This window comes from Arachis hypogaea, chromosome 11 (assembly GCF_003086295.3).
Source record: "Arachis hypogaea cultivar Tifrunner chromosome 11, arahy.Tifrunner.gnm2.J5K5, whole genome shotgun sequence".
Lineage (NCBI taxonomy): Eukaryota > Viridiplantae > Streptophyta > Magnoliopsida > Fabales > Fabaceae > Arachis > Arachis hypogaea.
In genome coordinates this window covers 33615291-33636492 of record NC_092046.1, presented here as the reverse complement: position 1 = coordinate 33636492, position 21202 = coordinate 33615291, and the positions used below count along the sequence as shown (strand labels likewise).

Genomic DNA, 21202 nt, shown 5'->3' with positions numbered 1-21202 from the left:
TATGCAAACATGACTTACAATGAAGGAAGTGTGCATTCTTATGTTAAGGGCAGAGACATTATCTTGAATAATGAAACTATCAGTGATTCCTTGAAGTACACTGATGTTGGGCCGTGTGCTTATACCTCTGTGAAATGGGATGAAGGTGTTGGTATCTCTTACCATGATGCTCTGGCTCACATTTGTGAACATGTTTCATTAATTGATGGCATCACACCCACTCACAAAGCCCTAGGATATGAACATGCTCAGTTGCACCGTATTGTCAACCACATCTTGATTCCTCAAAGTGGTTCATATCAAAGGGTTTCTTACACTGACACACTTGTTTTGTATGCCCTAATCACTAAAACAGAAACCTCTTTTGCCTACTTGATGGCTAGATACATGTTTGATTCTGTTCGAAGTATAAAAGATAAAGCACTACCTTATGGCATATTTTTAACTTGCATATTTGAAAATTTTGGTGTTGACTTGTCAAATGAGGATTACGAAAACAGACATTCATACCTAAAAGGGGGTGGTTCAGTGAAACAGCAGAAGGGACCAACTCGATCTGAGAGAGTGGTTCTAGATGATGATGATGAAGAGTTCATTCCTGATGACTCTCCTCCTTCTTCCACCGAGGGTATTTCCATCTCCACTGGAAAGAAATCTGCTCTGCTGAATGTGATCAAGGATGTCGCTCAAGAGTTTGTTTCCCAATCCAATCACATGATTGCCATGAGCAAGGAACAACGGAAGCTAGCCAGTAAGCATGAGAACTTCCTGAAGAAATCAAGGGATAGGGTGGCTGTGCTCATGACCTTCATTGACAACCTTCAAAATGATGAAGACATTGCCACTGATGTTGAAGAGGAAGCTGCTTCGGAGGGGAATGGTTCTGATGCCTAGGATTTGTCTCATAAAAACTGCTGCTGCTGCTGCTCTCTTTTTGTCTCATGAATTCTGTTTCTTTAGCTACTTTTGAACTGTTTCATTTTGGATGACTGTAATAACTCTAGATATTGCTGCACCTTTGGTAGTTTAGTCAGTACTTTGCACTATGGACTAACTCTTTTCTGCAAGATACAAGACTTTGTTTTTGTTGATCTTGTTTATTATCCACCCTTGATGACAAAATGGGGAGTAATAGCAATAGGATAATAGATCCTAGTACTTCTTTTGGGATTTTTGCTGCATTAATACTTGAGTTTGCATGCTGAATATTCTTTGCTGCATTTCACATGCTGAATCAGTTTGCTGATGGTATTAGCTTGATGTTAGGCTGATTATGTGATGTTGCTTATCTGATATCCTTTAGCCAAGATAAATGTATTTTAGCTATTTATTGTGCTCTCTTTAAGATCAAAGAAAAATAGGAACAAAGAGGAAAGCACAAATTCAAGGGGAGCTAATCTTGAAAAGGAAAGGGGGAGCAACATAAAAGCAAATGACAAAAATCAAAGGGAGTTTCTATACCTTACTCAATTTATTTCCTTTTGATTATTGCTTAAATCATGTTTGTCATCAAGGGGGAGATTGTTGAGTTAAGAAATTAACTAAATTAATTAGTAATGACAAACATTATTTTTGGGCAAAATAAATAATTAGTGTTGATTATTTATATCTACTTATTAACTAATTGTTTATTGTTGCAGGCCAAATTTCAATAGCCCAAATAGAATAAAAAGCAATCAGCAAGGATATTGGGCTGAAAGCAAAATTAAGAACCCAAGGAAAAGCAAAGAAAGAAGCCAAAGAAATCAAATCGGGCCAAGCATACCAATACCCGATCCAAGCCCGATCTGGTTTCAGAAAAGAAAATCCCTCTCTTTTGCTTAACCAAAAGCAACGTTCATCTCTCTCTCTGACTAAGTCAAATCAGCTTCAGAAAAGTAAGAAAGAGAAAGAGAGAGAGAGCTTCTTCACCAAGATAGTCACCAAAGAAGCAAGAAAGAGAAACTAAGCTTGAAAGGCAGAAGTCATCTCAACAAATCCAAACCAAATCAAGCTTAGGTTATAGGTAAATCTTTTCCTCATACATGCAACTCGGTTTCATATCTTCTTTTCATCTCTCTGTTCTATCCGAAATGGGATACAAGGGAAAGGGGATTTCTGTTCTTCCCTGCTGTTTATCTACGGTCTTAAACAAGACTTGGGGACCAAGTTGATTTTCAAGGGCTCAGATCAAGTTGACCATTGGAAGATTTCTATGGTTGCTGTTTTATGGCTTTCGGTCAAGATGAAGAAGTCAGAAGCAAAGTTTCTACTCTAAGGTTTAATGAGAAAAAGTGATTCTGTGGGTTGGTGAATCTCAAGGCTCAAGGTGTTGACCTTGGAAGAAGAACCCAGCAACATGCAAGGTGATAAAAAGAGGTTTGCTGTTCATTCAGAAACCAAGGAGAGAAAACCAGAGTGTGAGAACAGTGTTCTATTAGGAAGTTCCTCTACTTGGATAATGCTTTCTTTCAAAGAAGCATTCGGCCAATACTGAAGAACTGCATATGAGGTTTGCGAATCTGGTTTTGCGCATAGCAAAGAGGCTGTTGATGAAGTCAATCTCCTTCATGTTTTACTGATTGTAATGTACTTTTCTAAGTTTATCTTTCTGTAATTTCTTGAGAGAAAAGGCATTGTGAGAAAGCTTAAGAAAAAGCCATGAGTGGAAAAAGGCTGAGAGATACACTTGAGAGAAAAGCCTAGAGTTATTTTCTGATTTTTTTAGGTTGATTAAGTGTCTTGTATCTTGTACCTGTAAGGTATCCCTTTCTTAGTTGGGTTAGCACTAAGAGGAATAGTTAGGTATTAGCATAGCCAATGTCAAGTTAGGTTAGAACTTGAGTGTGAGAGGATTGGGTCAATCCTGTGTAATTGGTGTATGTAATACTGTTAACTATAGTAAAATTCTTCCATGGTTGTGGAGGAGACTGGATGTAGGTTGCATAGCACAAGGCAACCGAACCAGGATACATGCTGGTGTTAGCTTTTCTCTTCTCTGCTGAGTTCTGTTTTCTGATATTCATGAGAAAAAAATAAATTGTCTCATAAATTTCCGATGCTGAGTTCAAACAGAACCTGAATTGAAAGTTTGTTTAAAAAGGGTAATAACAGCAACTTAAAAGGAAGGCATAGATTCAACCCCCCTTCTCTAAGCCTACCACAACCTTCACAAAGTGGTGGAGTCCGACAATTGTCGGTATGTAGGGAAGTGTTCTGAGTTTGGGAACGGGTGCACATGGTTGATTAGGCTAAGTCTCTGGGAGCACAAGGGTATTTGGGAGGTAAAACGGTACAACGGACCTCATACATGTCTCGTGACGTCGATCTCGAGCGACCACAGGAGTCTTGATTATCATGTGATATCAGCTTTCATCATGCCAATGGTTAGAGCTGATGTATCCGTCTGCATCAAGGTACTGCTAAATGCGATGGAGGCACACTTTGGGTTCAGGCCGACTTACAGGAGGGTCTGGTTGGCGAAGCAGAAGGCCGTCGCCCATATTTACGGTGATTGGGATGAGTCATACAACGGGATCAAGGCTGCACTTGAGTCTCCCGATGGAGGATGGCTACCTCCTGCTGCATATCGTGCATTCTGTATTAGACATGTGGCTGCAAATTTTGCCCTCACATTCAAGGGCAAGGACGCAAGAAGGCTTCTTGTGAATGCAGCTTATGCCAAGACTAAGGTTGAATTCGATTACTGGTTTGATATTCTACGGTCTGAAGACCCTGCCATGTGTGACTGGGGGAACAGGATTGACTATTCGTTGTGGACTCAGCATCGGAATGAGGGTAGGAGATTCGAACACATGACGACAAACATCTCCGAGTGTGTCAATTCCATCCTGAAGGGTGTCAGGAATCTTCCGGTGTGCTCACTGGTGAAGGCCACTTACGGGAGGTTGGCAGAGCTATTCGTTCACAAGGGGAGAGAGGCAGAGGCCCAGCTGGGAACTGGACAGGAATTCAGTCAACATCTGGTGAAGGCGATAAGGCCAATCTGAAGACGGCGAGGTGCTTCACGGTGACTTTGTATGACAGAGATAATTTGGAGTTCACCGTCTCAGAGACCACTCCTACTGGGTCATTCTCACTTGGTAGTTATAGAGTGTCACTCAAGGCTCAGACATGTAACTGCGGATATTTTCAGGCCCTTCATTATCCTTGTCCTCACGCCTTGGCCTGCTGTGCCTATTCACGGCTTACTTGGCAGCCGTATGTCCACCAGGTGTATCATCTTAGCTCGGTGTTCAGTGTGTACCGGATGGGATTCACCCCTCCCATTCCCGAGAGTTTTTGGCCGCCGTACGATGGGCCCATAGTCATACCAGATCACACCAAGAGGCATGCGAGCGAGGGACGTCCAAGGCCCACTAGAATCCGGACTACTATGGACGAGGCCAATCCGAACAGGCCCAAGAGATGTGGTCTGTGCAGGCAATCAGGACACATACGTCGGAGCTGTCCATAGGGCAGAGTCACCACGCGGACCGGGGTCGATGCGTAGATGTTGGTAGTTTCGTATTCTGCTCAAGCCTTTGTTGGAGTCGTTTTGGGTCGTTTTCTCTGGGATTTGGTGGGGTATGGTGTTGGAATGGTGGTACGAATGAGGTTGGTTCGAACTCCTTTTATAGGCAAAACATGAGTAATTCGAAACACCCTGTTTCGAATTACTATGGGCACCAAAACTTGAGTAGTTCGAAGCTACCCAATTCGAATTAGTGTGGATAGTGTGTGTGTAATTCGAATCACCTTGATTCGAATTAGTGTGTGTGTAATTCGAATTAGATTGATTCGAATTAGTGCTTGTGTGCGTGTGTGTAATTCGACATATACTAATTCGAACTATATAGAAACGTGCTTCTGGTTGATTCATGTATCATTTTTGCTTTTGGCTAAATTGTGAAATTTTAGTTTGCCATTGGCTTAAATGCACGTTTTTGCCTTTGATATATTTACATGTCCTTTTTTTTATATTATTTAGTAAATTTAATCATTAATATTTTAACTTAAATTATTATATTTATTCTTGACAAGTTATATAATATGCTTCAAGAAATTAAATTTAATCAAATACAAAATAAAACACAAAATAACTCATTTATTAGTATATTATGCGATATCCCTCTAATTGTTTTTGCAAACCTAACAAAGAAATAGTGTGTGACAAAATAATTCCTAAAAATTGTATAATTTAATAAAATAATAAATAAAATGTTTTTTAGAAACCGTTTACTACTTATAAGTATTAAAATAATTTAAGATCTTTTAAATAATTATTAAAATATTTTTTTTAAAAATGTAATAAAATACACAACCGTTTTCACCTTAGAAAAACCTGACTATCTTTCTCTTTAAGGCTGTTTTATAAATTTAGTTTTCATAAAACGGACTGCGACGCAATGTTGATGTGTTTCAAATAGAGTAGATAAAAAGAGTAACATACCATAATAAAATGCAAAGAAGCGAATGATTCAATTGAAATACAACCTCAAACCCTGATCCACAAACACAGTACACTGTTTAATAAACGACTAGCATCAGCCGAGGCCTTGGATCAATGGCAGATCACCTGCCTCACTGGGAGCTGCACCCAGATTCGAATCCTCAGTGAGGAATATAAAACCCATGTTAGTAATAGTATACCCATATAGTGTGTGTGAGTATGTAATGCATGAGTATGAGTATAATATCTAGGATTGGGGATTGTCCAATCCACTTAACCAAAGAAAAAAAAAAAAGACTAGCATCCAAATCGACAACAAACATAATACGGCATACTTGAGCTTAAACCTCCTAAAAGGTCTACCTTATCTTTTTTACTTATAAAACAGAGCATACAGCAGTCTAATTTTTATCTATCAAAACGAATCGGGTAATCTTCATAGAAAATTAACTACTGAAATTATGACGTTCCCCGGTTATGATACATCTAGACTCAATTCATTATTTTCCTTAATATAAAACGAGAGGGCCCAATATTTGAAGTTCTTAGAGACTATAATCACGAACTTCTTTAATATAGAATTACAATTTTAAACGATTATCAAATTATTCAAAAGAAACAACATATTGATATTGTTACATTGCACAAGAAAACTAACCAACTATAATCAACACAAGGCAACCATGCTGCATGTTAGGGTACTATAAAACAGTCCCACATGTATGAACCTCAAAAGTTCATGGATCAATATGATGAAGTTACTGTGTCCGCATTCTGCTACTTTCTGCAGCTCTTACCTGAGAGAAATATGGATGTGCCTGACACCAAGGATAAATAAACTTTAAATTTAGTAGATCATTCAGTATTCAGCACTTTAAGGTATATTTTTATACATGGAAAAGGACTAACGTTTATATAAATGTAAACAAATCTCCATACCATTGCTTCTCTTGCCGTTAGCCTGTCCTGGTGATCATACCGAAGGAGCTTATCAAGGAAATCAATAGCCTGCATATTAAATATATTGAAATAATTAAACATAATGAGAATTGTGAAGTTACAGTATAAATTAATCAAGTCCTAGCGCCCTATTGGAACAGGGATAAATGACCTCTGGAGACACAAGATGCTGGTTATCTGCATTGATGAATTTTGACCAGGGTTTGCGACTGTGCCTGCACATAAGGAAATAACAAACAAATATTAAAGATGTGCAAAATCTAGCTATTTTATTCATATAACTATCAATAGGAAACAATGTCAGAATAGAGGCGGCAGACTCCAAAGGACAAGTCTCAAAGGTTTTTAAGCAACATCAAATTCAATATGATACCTTCCAACAAGTGCATCAAGTTGAGGATCAAGCTCCAGGTGATACTTATTCAGGTATGCATTCAATTCATCAGTCCCAAGTACCTATAGATCACACAAAAAAGAAAAGAAAATAGAACCATTAAATCTGCAAAGAAATATCCCTTAAAAAAAATCATTAGAAGGGGCCAACTCATTTAGATATAAAATTTTAGCATCCTACACAGCATAAAATCATTTACCGCATATTTTGATTACACACAACCCATAGGAGATATTGTACACTAAAGCATGTCATTAAATTGTTCAGCAATAATATGGACATTTTTTGCAATATGAATACATATGCAAACCACCATGCAATGTTACCTTGGCTATTTTGACAAGCTGATCATGATTGTCATGACCATAAAAGAAAGGCTCCTTCCGAAATATCTACATGAAGTACAATAAATCATAACAAAGAAATGTATGAAATTGGACTTGAAATACAAATAAAGGCAATTTAACCAGTACGCTGTAACCTGGAACTACATTTCTCACCATTCCAGCAAACATGCAGCCAAGGCTCCACATGTCTAATGAGTAGTCATAGTCTTGTAAATCAACTAGAAGTTCAGGGCCCTTAAAGTATCTGAGAAAAAGAGGCATTGCCAATAAAGAACTTGATAAACTAAAACTCATCATCACATTGCAATATCTAGGAAAATTTAGACAACATTAGTCTGTTGTCAACTACATATCTAACAAACAAATATAGAGCAAATGAAAACAAATTTTTTTATTAAAAAAATCGTACTAGGAGTTATTATTTTCCTTACAGAAGCCATAGATATTTAATATTTTATCTGAGTATCTGACTATAAACCTAACGGAAGATTAAGAACCTGAAAAATGCCACTATTTAATGTTAGAAGAACTTTAGGAGATATGACCAAACAACATGAGTGTGTTCTGGCAGGCAGAGAAACAAGAGAGAAGATAGCTCAGACCAATATTCCAGACAAATAACCATTAAATGTACATCTTTTGAACTACCAGCGGTTCTTGCTTATCCCTTCTGCGTAACAGCCCTCAGAACAAATGACTCATTTTTGTGCTTTTAATATCTTCAATCATACTTAATATACTTGAATATCCATTTAAATAGAATAGCACCAGATACAATTAAAAGGGAAAATCAGGACTAGTTTACCAGCAATAACTAAGCTTTTCCTAATAAGTTCGATCAAATGTCATCATTGTGTTAAAGCATCAAACAACATAGACATTAAACTGTCACATTTTTTAAATGATTTTGTAAATACTTGTCAGTTGAGTATAAGCTCAAAAGGAATCACTTCTAAACCCTCATTTTAGCTCAGAAAAATGATCTAGTGTAAACTTTTAACATAGCAAAGCATTTTTGGTTCACATTTCCACATCTTCAGAGTAATGTCCTTTGGATATACCAACACTTGTCATGCAACAGTTCAAACAATCTGCTTAAATTGAAAATGCTGTGTAACTAAATGATGCCTTATTAAATTTGATTTAAACCTATTTTACATATCTTCACTTTTAGGAATAGAGTTGAGAGTCAATTTGCCAGAGAACATTACCTTGATGCCACACGAACATTATACTCCTTTCCAGGATGATAAAATTCAGCAAGACCCCAATCTATCAATCGAAGTTTTCGTAATTCATGATCTATCATAACATTATGAGGCTTCACGTCTCTATGCATTATGCCTTGTGAATGACAGTAGTCCAAGGCCTGCAATTCAAAACTAAACCATAAAAGAAGGAAAGGTCCCCAACCCATAATTGAACAAATAAGAAGCCTTATCCAACACAAAGATACTCTAATTATTCCTAAAGGAAAATACATTGATTAATCACTATGGAAGGGCATATAGCAGCAGTCCAACCATACCGCATGAGATTAAAGGATCACATTACCTTAAGAAGCTCATATATGTAATAGCGTATGTCATAATCAGTCAAGGTTGGATACAAAACTTTAAAATCTGTACTGTTGACATACTCAAATATTAAGCTAGGAGTTTTAGAGTGTTGATCTCTAACAATATCAAGAAGCTTGACAATATTTGGGCCCCCACAGAGGTTCTGAAGTATTTTTATCTCTCTCTTAATCTGCAAAACAATGTTGAAAAACTTCGAAGGTAAGACAAATTCACAGAATAAACAAAAAAGATAAAGCTAAAAATTGTATAACCACACACACAGCATTCACTAGCGTTTAAAAAAGGCCCTGGATCATACATTATTAAATTGAAAAATGTTTGCTTCTACGTCATCAAATTAGAACCGAAGTTGATTTTGTCCATTCCCAAGAACATGACAAGGTACAATTTTTGTTTTGCTACAAATTGAATATGTTTTGAAAAGAGAAGTTTCATAAATGTGTCAAGTTTCAACTATGCAGGTGATAATTCATTTAATTTTTGTCCCCCCAAACTTTGAGACACTTCTTCTCTTGAAACTTCAAGTTCCAGTTTGGTACAATTAGATTGATTGTGATAGAAATGTTGCTGATCATATTATGAATTTTTTTCTCTTTCATTCATTTGATATGCCCTATATCGATAATCCTTACTATCTATCAAAATATCAAAGTTCCTTACGAAAAATTTTTTGGTTTTCCCCTCCTTTTGAAAGGAATAATTGTTTCACAAGATTTCAGGTCACAAAGGGAAGGTACAGAAAATCACCTTCTTCTTCTTGACAGGCTTGAGGATCTTGATTATACACCGCTCATTGCTGTTAACATTTATGCCTTCAAAAACCTCACTATACTTCCCCCTTCCCACTTTTCTTACAACCTCATAATCATCTTGATCACTGAAAAACATCAAACAGTATATCAATAATTAACATCAGTAAAACAAAATCAGAGTCAACAATACATCTTCTGCAAGGTAACCAAGATCAGGCTCAAGAACAGCTTTCATCAATTAGCTCCGAATTACATCGTGATTCAGCCTCTCTGGCATGCATAACACAGGCCAAAAAGAGCATATAGCAAGAAATTCCAATCAAAAGGGTTATAATCATAACATAAACAACAGAATCAGCTAAAACCTCTAGGATTTCAGAAAGGAAATGAAGAAAACGACTCAAACTACGTGATACACAAACACACACTGGATTCAAAACCTAAAATCTCTTCCATTGTGAACAGCATTCGGTATCCAAATCGAGCTAAAAAAGAAAATTGACATCACAGAAATCGTTGAAACTAGGGTTAGGAAAATTTACCCCCACTGAACGTTGAGGGACTCATAGTCCCAGTACTCTTTGGGGCGGAGAACGTTGACGTCGGTGTAGACACGCGCCTTCGACATGCGTGAGCGATTGGAAGAACGCGAGATCTGAGCTCTGCTGCGATTTATGTAAGGGTGATGGTGGTGGTGGAGGATGGTGGTGGTGTCGTTAGTGAGGTGCGTGGTGGGGGTGCGTAGGGTAGGGTATTGCGCTACCGGCGCACGCAAGGCAACAAGTGCGCACACTAGCAACAAGCGGAAGAGTAGTGATGGTGGTTCGTGCGCATATTTGATGCGTGTGTAGTGACTTTTTTTGCACATAGACACTACACTATCATTCTCATTCCCCACACCCGGTTTTCTTTCTAGAATTTCTTTTTTACTATATTTTTTACTTTATTATAATTCAGAAATTAAAAGAAAAAATGGTAACAAGTTGTTTGCCTTTTTTTTCCGTCTCTTTTTATTTTTTCTTTTTCAGTCAATTTTCTGGGTGTTGATGAAGGTTCCTTCCTTCCTTCCTTGGACGCTTTGCAACTTCAACAACAGTGAAAGCTGTGGATATAGTCGGTGACCAATGGCGCAGGGTGTGTTTAGATGGGAGTGCATCCTCTTCAGTGAAAAAAAAAATTGGATAGTGTTTAGTGGATCTTCTCTAGTGAAAAAAAATTGGATAGTGTTCAGTGTTTAATCTCATTATTCATTGTTCTTTTCTCTTATTAATTTTTGGTCCCACCTATAAAATTAAAGGTGAGAGATCACATTTTATTCTCTCCGGTAAAAGAAAAATGGAGAAGATCCATTTTCGTGTTTAGATTTGTGTTGGAGAATTGAAAGTGTGTTGGAGAATTGAAAAACTCGTTTGAGTTTAAAATAAAATTATAAGATAACATAAAATAATTATTTAAATTTATGTCATTTTCTGTAATTTTTTATCTAAAAGTGATTTTTAATAATATAATTCAAACAATATTTAATTTATTATAATTCATTTTGAATAAAAATTATCAAACATAAACCACGTTAATAATAAGTTAATAACTCACTTTTGAACAAAATCAATTTTACAAAATCAATTTTATACAAATTTCTATTTGTAAATGATATGTTAGGAAATTATTTGATTTCCTAACTTATTTGTGGGCAATACATATATTAATTATAATCACAAATTATGCTATTTCAAATTAAATGACTTATATAATGATGATCTCATTTATTGTTTTAAATGCTAATTGAATAAGTGATTATTACTTTTGATTTGGAATTAAATGAGAATAAAACCGGATATTATCTTTTGTTCCTTAGATAATTATCTTTATGGATTTTAGATATATTATCTTTTGGGCTTTAGATACTATTTTATTTGGGCTTAAGGGTTTAATGGGTGCCATGCTCAAATATAAATAGACCTTCAGGGTTTCAGCCCCCAATATGCCAAAGCCGCCTTTGTTACTCTTTCCCCATCAAAAGAGTTGCAGTTCAGCCTCCTAGGAATACAGAAGGCTTTGGTTGAGGAAGATCGAAAGAACCATAAGATTCAAATTCTTTCATCAATTTTCTGACTCTTATAAGTAAAGGTACGCTTCCGCATTATGAGATATTTTTGGTGATTTAATATGGATGATTTGGATTATGAATAAAATTATTTATTCCAACATGATAATCCAAACACATACGCAATGACTAGGGTGGCAAAGCTTGTAACCCGTCTTCCTCTGCTCCATTCTGCCAAGATCTATATCAAAAACTACTCCTCTTCTCAAGTAAAATAGGTTTAAAATACTAGTCTATCTCATTTTATGGTGAATTGGCAAATTAATAAATTAGTCTATTTAATACTTTTTTAATGAGAAATACTAGGAGACCAATAATTTTTGTAATTTGTAGCCATCAAATAGCCATCAATAATAGTTTTAATGGTGTGAGATTGGTATGAAATTTTATCCAATGACTCACTTTTCTTTGATGGTTACATGCTTGCTAGAATTTAACAAAGTTGCTGGCCTCTTACACTTTTCTTTTTTTAATTAATAAAACTAACTAAAATTAATAAAAAAATAATAATTTAAAATTTAAATATAAATAAAAAATATTCAAATTATAATATATTTTTTATTATTTTTTAATTTTTAATTTTAATAGAATTATTCAAAACAATTTCTGTTAATAAAATTTTTATTTTAAAAAATAAGTCATATAATTTGAACATATATAAAGTCTAAAATAAAATAAATAAAATTAATAATTAAAAAATAAAAAATAAAAAAATACATTTAAAAATTATATAATTATTAATTTTTTTATAATAATTACTCTTTTATTTCATAAATAATAAAATAAAATAACTTTAGTTCTGGTGGACTAGCCCATCCCACCAAAACTGCCCAGAAGTGTAGGTTTGACATATTTTTTTATTTCGCGAATTTTAAAATTTAGTCCGACCTATTTTTGTTGGCAGATTTGACTGATTGGCCCAGTAGCTTTATTCGTTTTATCACTTGTAGCAATGACTGTCCAAGGCATTAAGTAAAATTTAAAGAATTTCTTTTTTTTCTAACTATATCATTGTCATGTTTAGTCCAATATTCAATTTCTTATATTGTTTCTATAAGTTTTATTAGTTCTCCTATAAATATAGTTTTAAATGTGTGAATTATAATATTCAAATTGTATGAGTCTTCTTTTTTTTTTTACCAAAAATATATTTGTATTTTATGAATGAGAAAATTCAATTATTCAAATAAGGAGAAAAATACAAAGATGTCGCAATAAATTTTAGAATATTATTTTCAACGGTGTTTGAATATAAATTAGATAAATTTTAGAATGTTTAGAATAGGATAGATAGTTTTGAAATGTTCTAGAATACTTCGTAAGGTTTTAAAATTTTTTAGAAAATCTTAAAAAACTTTGAAAGGTCATAAAGCATAGAAGAGTGAACATGTAGAAGTATTTAGATTTTAAAAACATGTAATAGGTAAGATATTTGTAATGAAGATTCTAAATACTCAATCTAGACCATTGATTGGATTAAATCTTAACCGTCTATTTAGGAGGTGGATGTTTATAAATAGGGGCGAGAGTTTTGGATTGGGGTGTGCAAGTCATTAGTGAAGTGTTATTTCCTTCAAAATTTTATCTCTCCTGTGTTTTATTGTGTTATTAACTTTTTTGCTAAGTATTGAGGGTTAGGTTGAATTCGTCTTAATTTAAGAGGTTGAGTGAGTCCAAGTATCAACACGGTAGCATTGGAGTGTGTCCAAGGCCGTTATAATTTTGTATCAAAGTAAGGTTCAAGAAGGAGTACAAGTGGTTCCTGAGTATGTCTTTTGATGTGATCATGGAGCATGTTGAGACGCAAATGAGGAGAGTTGTTTTTCCTTCTCAATGAAAAAGCAAGAAGGTCCATTTTTTAAGCGGCCTAAGAGATAAATATACTAATTTCTTATAAGAAAGAATTTTCTTAGTGGAGAATGTTCTATCCACTATAGATATGCATTTTCAAAGGATAGAATGTGACAAAGTGACTCTTGAATCTCATGTTATGAGAGAATTCGATGTTTTTAAGAAAAGCATGATCCAACTAAAAGACAAGCTAAAAAATGCTACTATTCGAGGATATTTGAGTTTCGTTTGAAGAGGCAAAATTCCAATCGACTATTATAAGGGAGACGATAAAGATTAATCTCTCAAAGGCAAAGGAGTTCAAAGTTTCAAAGGATGCCCAAGAGGTGTAGAACTTCTTACGACAAATGAAGAGGTATTTCGAAAGTCAATGAGCGGTTGAAAAATCATTAAAGGCACAACTATAGCTCTCTACCTTTTTTTATATTACTACTTTTTTGTGGAGAAGAAATTGCATAAATATGAAAATAAAACTTGTAATATAACCACATGAAAAGATTTTAAAAGGGAGTTAAAAAGACAATTTTTTTTCAGAATGTGGTGTATGAAACAAGGAAGAAGTTAAGAGAATTAAAGCACAAGAGTACGATTAATGAATATGTAAAGGAGTTCACTATTCTCACACTTTAAATTTCTATCTTAGCATTAGATGATGCATTATTCCTCTTTACTGATGGGATCTAATTTTGAACAAAACAAGAACTGCAAAAAAGAAATGTTAAGGATGTCGATGAAGCCATCTTGGTAGCTGAATCACTCATAGAGTATTATTAAAGAGACTTTAAACCAAGTCTTCCTCCAAACCTAATTCTACTAAAGGTAGAGGAGACAAGAAAAGTAGTTTCTCAACCAAGAAAAATGAAAGCTACTCTTCAAAGAAAGAGTACGAGAAAAAAAAAGAAGGCTTTTGTGCCCAAAAGATAATATTTTGTGTGCAAGATGCCACACTAAATAGAAGATTATCTTAAATTAAGAACCCGAGTATCTATCGTTGAAGAGTGAGAAACTCAGCCACAGGTGACTGCATGTGTTGGATCTATCCAACTCATGAATAATGTGACAGACAAGAAGGTAGGTCCTGTAAAAAAGAAAGACTTGAAGAATGTCAAGATTTTTATAAATGAAAAATTCGTCATGGTTACTATCGACATTAATGCTACAAATAACTTCATCACACCAGATGAAATAAAGAAACTTGAGTTGAAAATCACTGAAAAGAGTGGCTAGTTTAAACTTGTGAATACCAAGAGTAATCTTCTCAGAGGAATACCAAAAGAAATTGAGATAACTCTTGGTCGTAGAAAGGACAACAAGCAGTAGATGTATGAAGCTCGTGAAAATCTATGGTAATTCCAATAATACCTAGAGCGCTATTATAAATAGAACGTGACAATGACGTCTGCCCAATAAGTAGAGAGAATGCCATCGTAAATTTTAGAATATTATTTTTAACGCTGTTTGGATAAAACTTAAGCAAATTATAGTGTTTGAGAATTCTCCTTATAGTTCCAAAATATTCTAGAATATTCTAGAAGGTACTAAAAGACTATAAAAAGTCTTAGAAGACTCTAAAAATTATAAAACATTTTAAAAGAATGCGTATATGTGTAGAAGTATAAAAATTGGTTTAAAAATAAATAAATCTAAAGAGAAGATTAACGGATTTTTTTTAAAGAAAACAAAAGTTTATTTTACATTGAGAAGTAATATTTAAATCAAATATAATTTTAATTTTTAATTTTAAATTCAATTTGATGGAGTTATCTCAAACAATCTAATTTTAAATTTTAATATTTATATTTAGAGTTGTATTTATTAGTTTAAATTATATAGTGTTTAATTTTAAATTATAATTTATCATATTTTAATTAATATTAAATAATTTATTATTATTTTAATTGATTAATTTTAAAAATAATTAAACTAAATTAAGCAATGAAAATTTATTTTTATTAATTATAAATATTTTATTATTTAGAATATAACACACATCACACACACAGAATAATAATAAAAAGTATAGTCAGATGGAATTCATTCGACTTTTTTCATAATTGGGGTGATTCATCGGATGTTCCTCTTCCTAACAAAATTAAATTTTGATATTTAATGTTATTTTAATTTATTCTTTTAATTTTTTTTTTAGTTTACTTAAGAAAAATTTTCTAAATTTGTTCCTGCCTTCTCAAATAATCTAACAAAATATGGCTAACAAAAACATCTTTTGATTCTTTCACTCTCATTAGTAATTGAGTCAAAAACTATATACCACAAATGGATAAATTTATTGTGTCATTAGAAAACTGGTCACAAAACAAGTCGAGCTTGACCTTTAAATTGTATCTGCTTGTCAAAAGAATTTAAGATAGTATATAATCAATTCCTCTTTCGTCAAACACTGAAAATAAATGAATGAGGTTGTCAAGAACCACTAATATATGACTCTCAAAATAGAGATGTGTTTATATATAACTTTTCAAACAAGATTTTTTTTATGTGGTACTTTCTGCCTCTACATACCCTTCCAAATATCTCAGTGTTGCATAATTGGATAGTAAAGTTCAACCAAGGCGTGCTAGAAGACGTATGCAACTTGATATCCTGATATCACATCATATTTTTTATTTTTTATTTTTTATCCAAATAATTTCATCAGTCTACATACGTCAGTGTGAACCAATTCAAGCATTTTCTTGGATCGCCAAACTCTTCTGAAAGAAAATAGTTGACGATGTTTCTTGTCAAGTAAGTATTGTTTACAAGGTTGCTTAATCTTTGTGATGCTTGATAGATCTCTCATTAATTGCTTTTAGTATAACAGTTTTAACCCGTGAAAGTAGAAATAGCCAAATCTTCCATGCCACATCCATGAATTATCTTCTTATGCCTTTAAGGCAGTTTTCATGATATAACTCCATTTGAATAAAAAACTTATGTTTTTCATCTTTACTATTACTAAAAGCCTTTGAATTTTCTTTTCACTTTTGGTGTATGAGTCTTCTTTAAAGTATAATATATATCTGATGGTTATCAGTGGTTTAGAAAAGAGGGATTGAATCTAGGCCTCTTTTTACTTTTCTTGCTTTTACTTCAAATTGGATGGAACTTAGAAAATATGTTAAGTCTGCTTTTGTTAAGAATTCAGGAGACATTTTTATTTTGTTTCTTGTCAATTGAGAAGCCAAAATAAAAGTGTATGGGAGCAGAGTTGCTGTGACGTCTTGTTGGATAGTATAAGTAGGAGACAATTTTATTTTGTCTCTTAGAGAATAATACTAGAATCAGAACAGAGAAGGAAGAGTGACACAGCCATATATTCTGGTTCAGCCACCATGTGCAATGTGACCTACATCCAGTCTCTTCCACAATAATGGAGGAATTTTCACTATCTTTCAATGATTACAAACACCAATTTCCCTATGATTCAACTCAATCCTATCTAGGACAAACCCAGCTTCTACCCAAACTAGATTTGACTAGGTTCACTCCCTAGATTTTCAACCGCTAAGTGCTCACCTAATTTAGTAAGGGAATCCTCTCAGGATCATGAAAACAAAATAGAAAAAAGTACAAAGGATTTCTGAAATAAATATTTGGCTTTTCTCCAAGTCTAACTCTCTTTACCTTTTCTCTCAATGGCTTTTTCTTAATTCCTCATATTAATGTCTTTTTCTATTGAAACAAAGAAAGATAAACTAGAAAAATTGAATATTCAATAAAGAAACATGAAGGAGAAGAAGGTATAGCTTTGTAAGCTATGGAAACCCAAACTTTGTGCTCTCACTCCTTAAATCAACCTTTGGCCATTTGCCCATTTAATAGATGAGTAAAGTTTTCAGAACTTAGAAATTTGGCTTCAACAACTTTGATTTCTTTCTCTCCCAATATTAGCAGCAGCAGCGGTGCAGAAGAGAGATAGAGTAGCAGCAGTGATTGAGCCATACATGAATCCATACCTACCATCTTCTCTTTCATCCTTTTTCAAATTTCTTCAAGGATCTGAGCTATTCATTTGTGTTTTGGCTCCAAGTTTCTTTCTTAACCGTTGATATGTAGCAGAGCTCCATAATCTTTAAGTTCTTTATCTTTCCAGTTTGGTGCATGCAGAGAGGAGATTTCTTCAACAATCTTCAATGAAGCACAAAGAAGGAAAGATTTCTCTGATGTAGTCTTCAGATGTGATCTTTGCTTGAAGCGCTAGCTTCTTTGACTTTCTTCTTCTTGCTTGATTTTGGTAACCCACTTTTTTATCCTTGATTTGAACCCTAGGCACAGTTCCCTTTTCTCGCTTTACTTTTGGAATTTTTTACGTAGGTGAGAGAAAAGAGAGAGAATGGTTCAGTGACTTTGATTTGGTTCAGATGAAAATGAAGTTTCATTTCTTTAGTTAGCATCCATAAGAATGAATGGGCTTGGATCACCAGTTGGGTCTTTGCTTGTTGTTCTATCTTATTGTGTTTGGCTTTATACCTTCTTTTGATTCATGTATAATTTCTGCACACTAACCATACTAACTTGTCACTTCTTTGGGCTGTGTTAGCTTGTTTATTGGGCCAATTTTGATTACTTTAATTTTCTGCATAATTAACAAACTAATCACACATATAATTGGACTTTTAACCCAATAATAATATTTAGTCATCATCTATTAATTGTTATTAGTTCTTTAATCTCAACAATCTCCCCGTTAATGACAAACATTATAAAATGAATTATGAACAAAAGAAATGAAAATAGTTTAAAAAACTTCCTTTTTATGTTTCATTCTTTAAATTGAGCTCCTCTTTTCTTTCTTTTACTTGGCTTTCCCTGAATGTTAAGATTTTCTCAACCTATGATCAATAGAATTTATACAAGAGCTATGCCAATCATCCAAACAGCCATTCAAATATCCTTATCAAATGATCTAGTCTGATGGCTTATATTTCAAAAAATTTTAAGCTTTCAATCCAGGAAATATCAACCAAACAATTTGATCAGAAGTTTAAAATCAGAGCTATAAACACTATTTTAGGAGCTCAAAATATCAACTTCAGTCAAACAGATCAAACCAAATAATTAATGATTTACATCCGTCAAAAGGTACCAGCAGCAAAAAAGGCAATAAAAACATACAATAGAACTAACAAATGAATTAAACAACCTAACAATTCATAATTTATCAATTCATTTTTATAACTTACTCCCCATTTTGTTATTAAGAAAAAGTAGTGTCACCTGCACAAAAGTTTTGTTAGGCCACCAAAGCAATGTAGCAATTCAGATAGTTCAGAGTTAAGTGTCTACAACTATTAAAGTCATCCAAAAATTAAAAGTGTTCAAAGACCAGAATCAGAAAAATAGTTTCTTAGAAAGCAGCAACATCAACAAGGAGCTAGACATCAGATCCCTCATCCTTGGTTCTCAGAAAATTTTCTTCTTGCTCAGACATTACTTGTTCATCTTCTAAGGAATCTATGTACTTTAAAAGCACTTCAATTCAGCTTTGAGACTTTCTAAAAGAATTCTCATTTTGTATAGCATGTTTCCTAGCTTGTTGGCTTGATTTGATCATGTATTTGGTAAGGTTCACAAATTTCTGTAAGACATTCTTCACGATGTCATTCACCAAGTACTTGTGGGAGGATGATGTCATGGCAGCTGATGAAGGAGGGATACTTTTGTCTTCTTCCTCCATAACCGTATTCTTGGTAGCCTTAGTACCTTTTTCTTTTAATTGCTTGACTGCACCACCGTCCTTAAGAGATGAAATTATGTTCTCTTGGGTCTCATTGTTTAGATCAACACCAAAGTACTCAAAGATGCAAGTTAAAAACATGCCATATGGTAGAAAAACGTTTTTGTCACTTTTGATACAATAATACATATGGTGCATCATCAAATATACAAAAGAAATTTCAGTTTTATTGATTATGGCGTAGAGAACTAAGGTGTCACAAAGAGTCATGACGAGAGCCATATCGTCGGTTAAGAATTTCTTAGGAATAAAAATTGCGTTACAAGTATAGCCCCAACCGACAAAGCGACTTCCGGTCAAAGTTTAAAGTAAAGAGTGTCATAATTCAATTCAAATAGTCGAGAGTTTTACTTCTCGAGTCGTCTTTCCACAGAACTAGCAATTATGAGCGCACAATTTTGGTTGCGAAAGTGGGGGTTTCCAAGCATAGAACGGAAGTTAAAGGAATTAAGGGTCAATAGCTCAAACAATGAATTAATAGGAACCAATAATAACAAGCAAGCAAGTGAATAATAGTATCTAAGCAATAATAGCGTAAATAATGAACTAATAATGAATCAAAGAACAATTTAATACTTAATAGGAGAAAACAAGATAAAAACTAGTGAAAATGTGGTTCAATGCATAAACGGGACCTTGACTTGGGGTTGGGGGATTAAGGAATTATTTTCTTGTCATAACCACAACTATATGGCAATTACAATGAGTTAATCTCACTTAGTCAACCCTTAATATGGAGAGTAAGTCAAGTGAGTATAATTGTCCTTAATCCACAAATCCTAGCTAACTAACTAATTAACTTCGTAAAAAGCTAGCGTTAGTAGAAACAAGAGCAACTAACAACCCAAAATAACCACTAAATGTCAGACATTATGATTCTAGTATCTTGTGTATCCATTTTTCAAGCCAAGGAGTGGAAATCTACTCCATATTTCAAAATTGACATTTTCACAAATACTTGATGGGCATAATAACAAAATATAGTGAAATTGTAAAAATACTTGAAACTATAACCATTAATGAATAAAATCAACAATGGTAACTCAAACAAATATGTAATAATCAATAAACATCAATTTCATCAACAAGAACTCAAAGATTCACATTTAGGTATAATTTAGAGAGAAGTCACAAAAGTATGCTATTTAAGTGGATAAATATGAGTTTATATGATGAAATCCACTCAATTCAAGCTAAAATTTACCATCAAATATGGATTCATCAATTCTCCCACACTTAAACAATAGCATGTCCTTATGCTAATCACAATCAAAGGAGAAGAATACATGGGCAAGCAACTTATTGAATGAAACTACCTATATGCATGCAACTATGCTAAATGCTATCTACTTCTATCTATACTATGATTTTCTATTGATTTGGCAAAATAAGCAAACAATTTCCAATCAAGCAAAACAGACAATTAGGGCTAAAACAAGAGAATATTACAATGCAATTACAATCCAAAGAATCGATTTGGATTTTTCGAAAGTAATGAAGCAACTTGTAAGAAATCACAAAATAAGAGGTGAAGAAGACATAGAATTGAGCAATCGAACCCCTCACCGGATGTGTATACACTCTAATCCCTCAGTGTTTAGGGTTTAATCATTCAATTCTCCTCTAATCATGCTTTTTATGATTTGTTCTTCATCTAACAATCAACAAGTACTTGATGCATGTATGCAGATATCATGAGGTCTTTAGAGGGTTGTAATGGGCTTATGGTTAAGGTAGGATGAATATGGTCAAGTGGACTAATAGATTGAATCTTTAATTAGCTAAGTATCCCACCCAACCTATATCAACCTACTCACTAAAAATGCATTCTAACTACCTATCACTTTCTTTTTACACACATTCATGCATTGGTTCTCATCTAGTCTACATATGCATTCCTTATTCATAATTTCTTTTCTTTGGAGAAACCTTTGTCCCCTTTTTGTTATTATTTTTTCATTTTATTTTTTTCTTTTCTGATTCTTTTTTTTTTATGACAAATGCATATGGTTAAAGCAAATTGACACATGAATGTACACTCATTTT

General features: G+C 33.7%; 2 protein-coding genes across 2 annotated transcripts; one reads left to right on the top strand and one right to left on the bottom strand.

Moving 5' to 3' along the window:
- The first annotated feature begins 3362 nt into the window (after positions 1 to 3362).
- Positions 3363 to 4456, top strand: LOC114924662 (uncharacterized). The gene is made up of 2 exons (XM_029289912.1): positions 3363 to 3777; positions 3837 to 4456. Exons 1-2 carry the CDS (start codon positions 3363 to 3365, stop codon positions 4454 to 4456), a joined length of 1035 nt encoding a protein of 344 aa, XP_029145745.1.
- Positions 4457 to 5918: 1462 nt separating this feature from the next.
- LOC112720653 (casein kinase II subunit alpha-2) lies at positions 5919 to 10596 on the bottom strand. Its single transcript, XM_025771681.3, has 10 exons — positions 10007 to 10596; positions 9460 to 9589; positions 8687 to 8881; positions 8344 to 8501; positions 7286 to 7376; positions 7112 to 7177; positions 6765 to 6847; positions 6543 to 6606; positions 6371 to 6439; positions 5919 to 6249 (listed from the first exon to the last, which is right to left on the bottom strand). The coding sequence occupies exons 1-10, from the start codon at positions 10330 to 10332 to the stop codon at positions 6190 to 6192; spliced, it is 1242 nt and encodes a 413-aa protein (XP_025627466.1). The 5' UTR covers positions 10333 to 10596; the 3' UTR covers positions 5919 to 6189.
- Positions 10597 to 21202: the final 10606 nt, after the last annotated feature.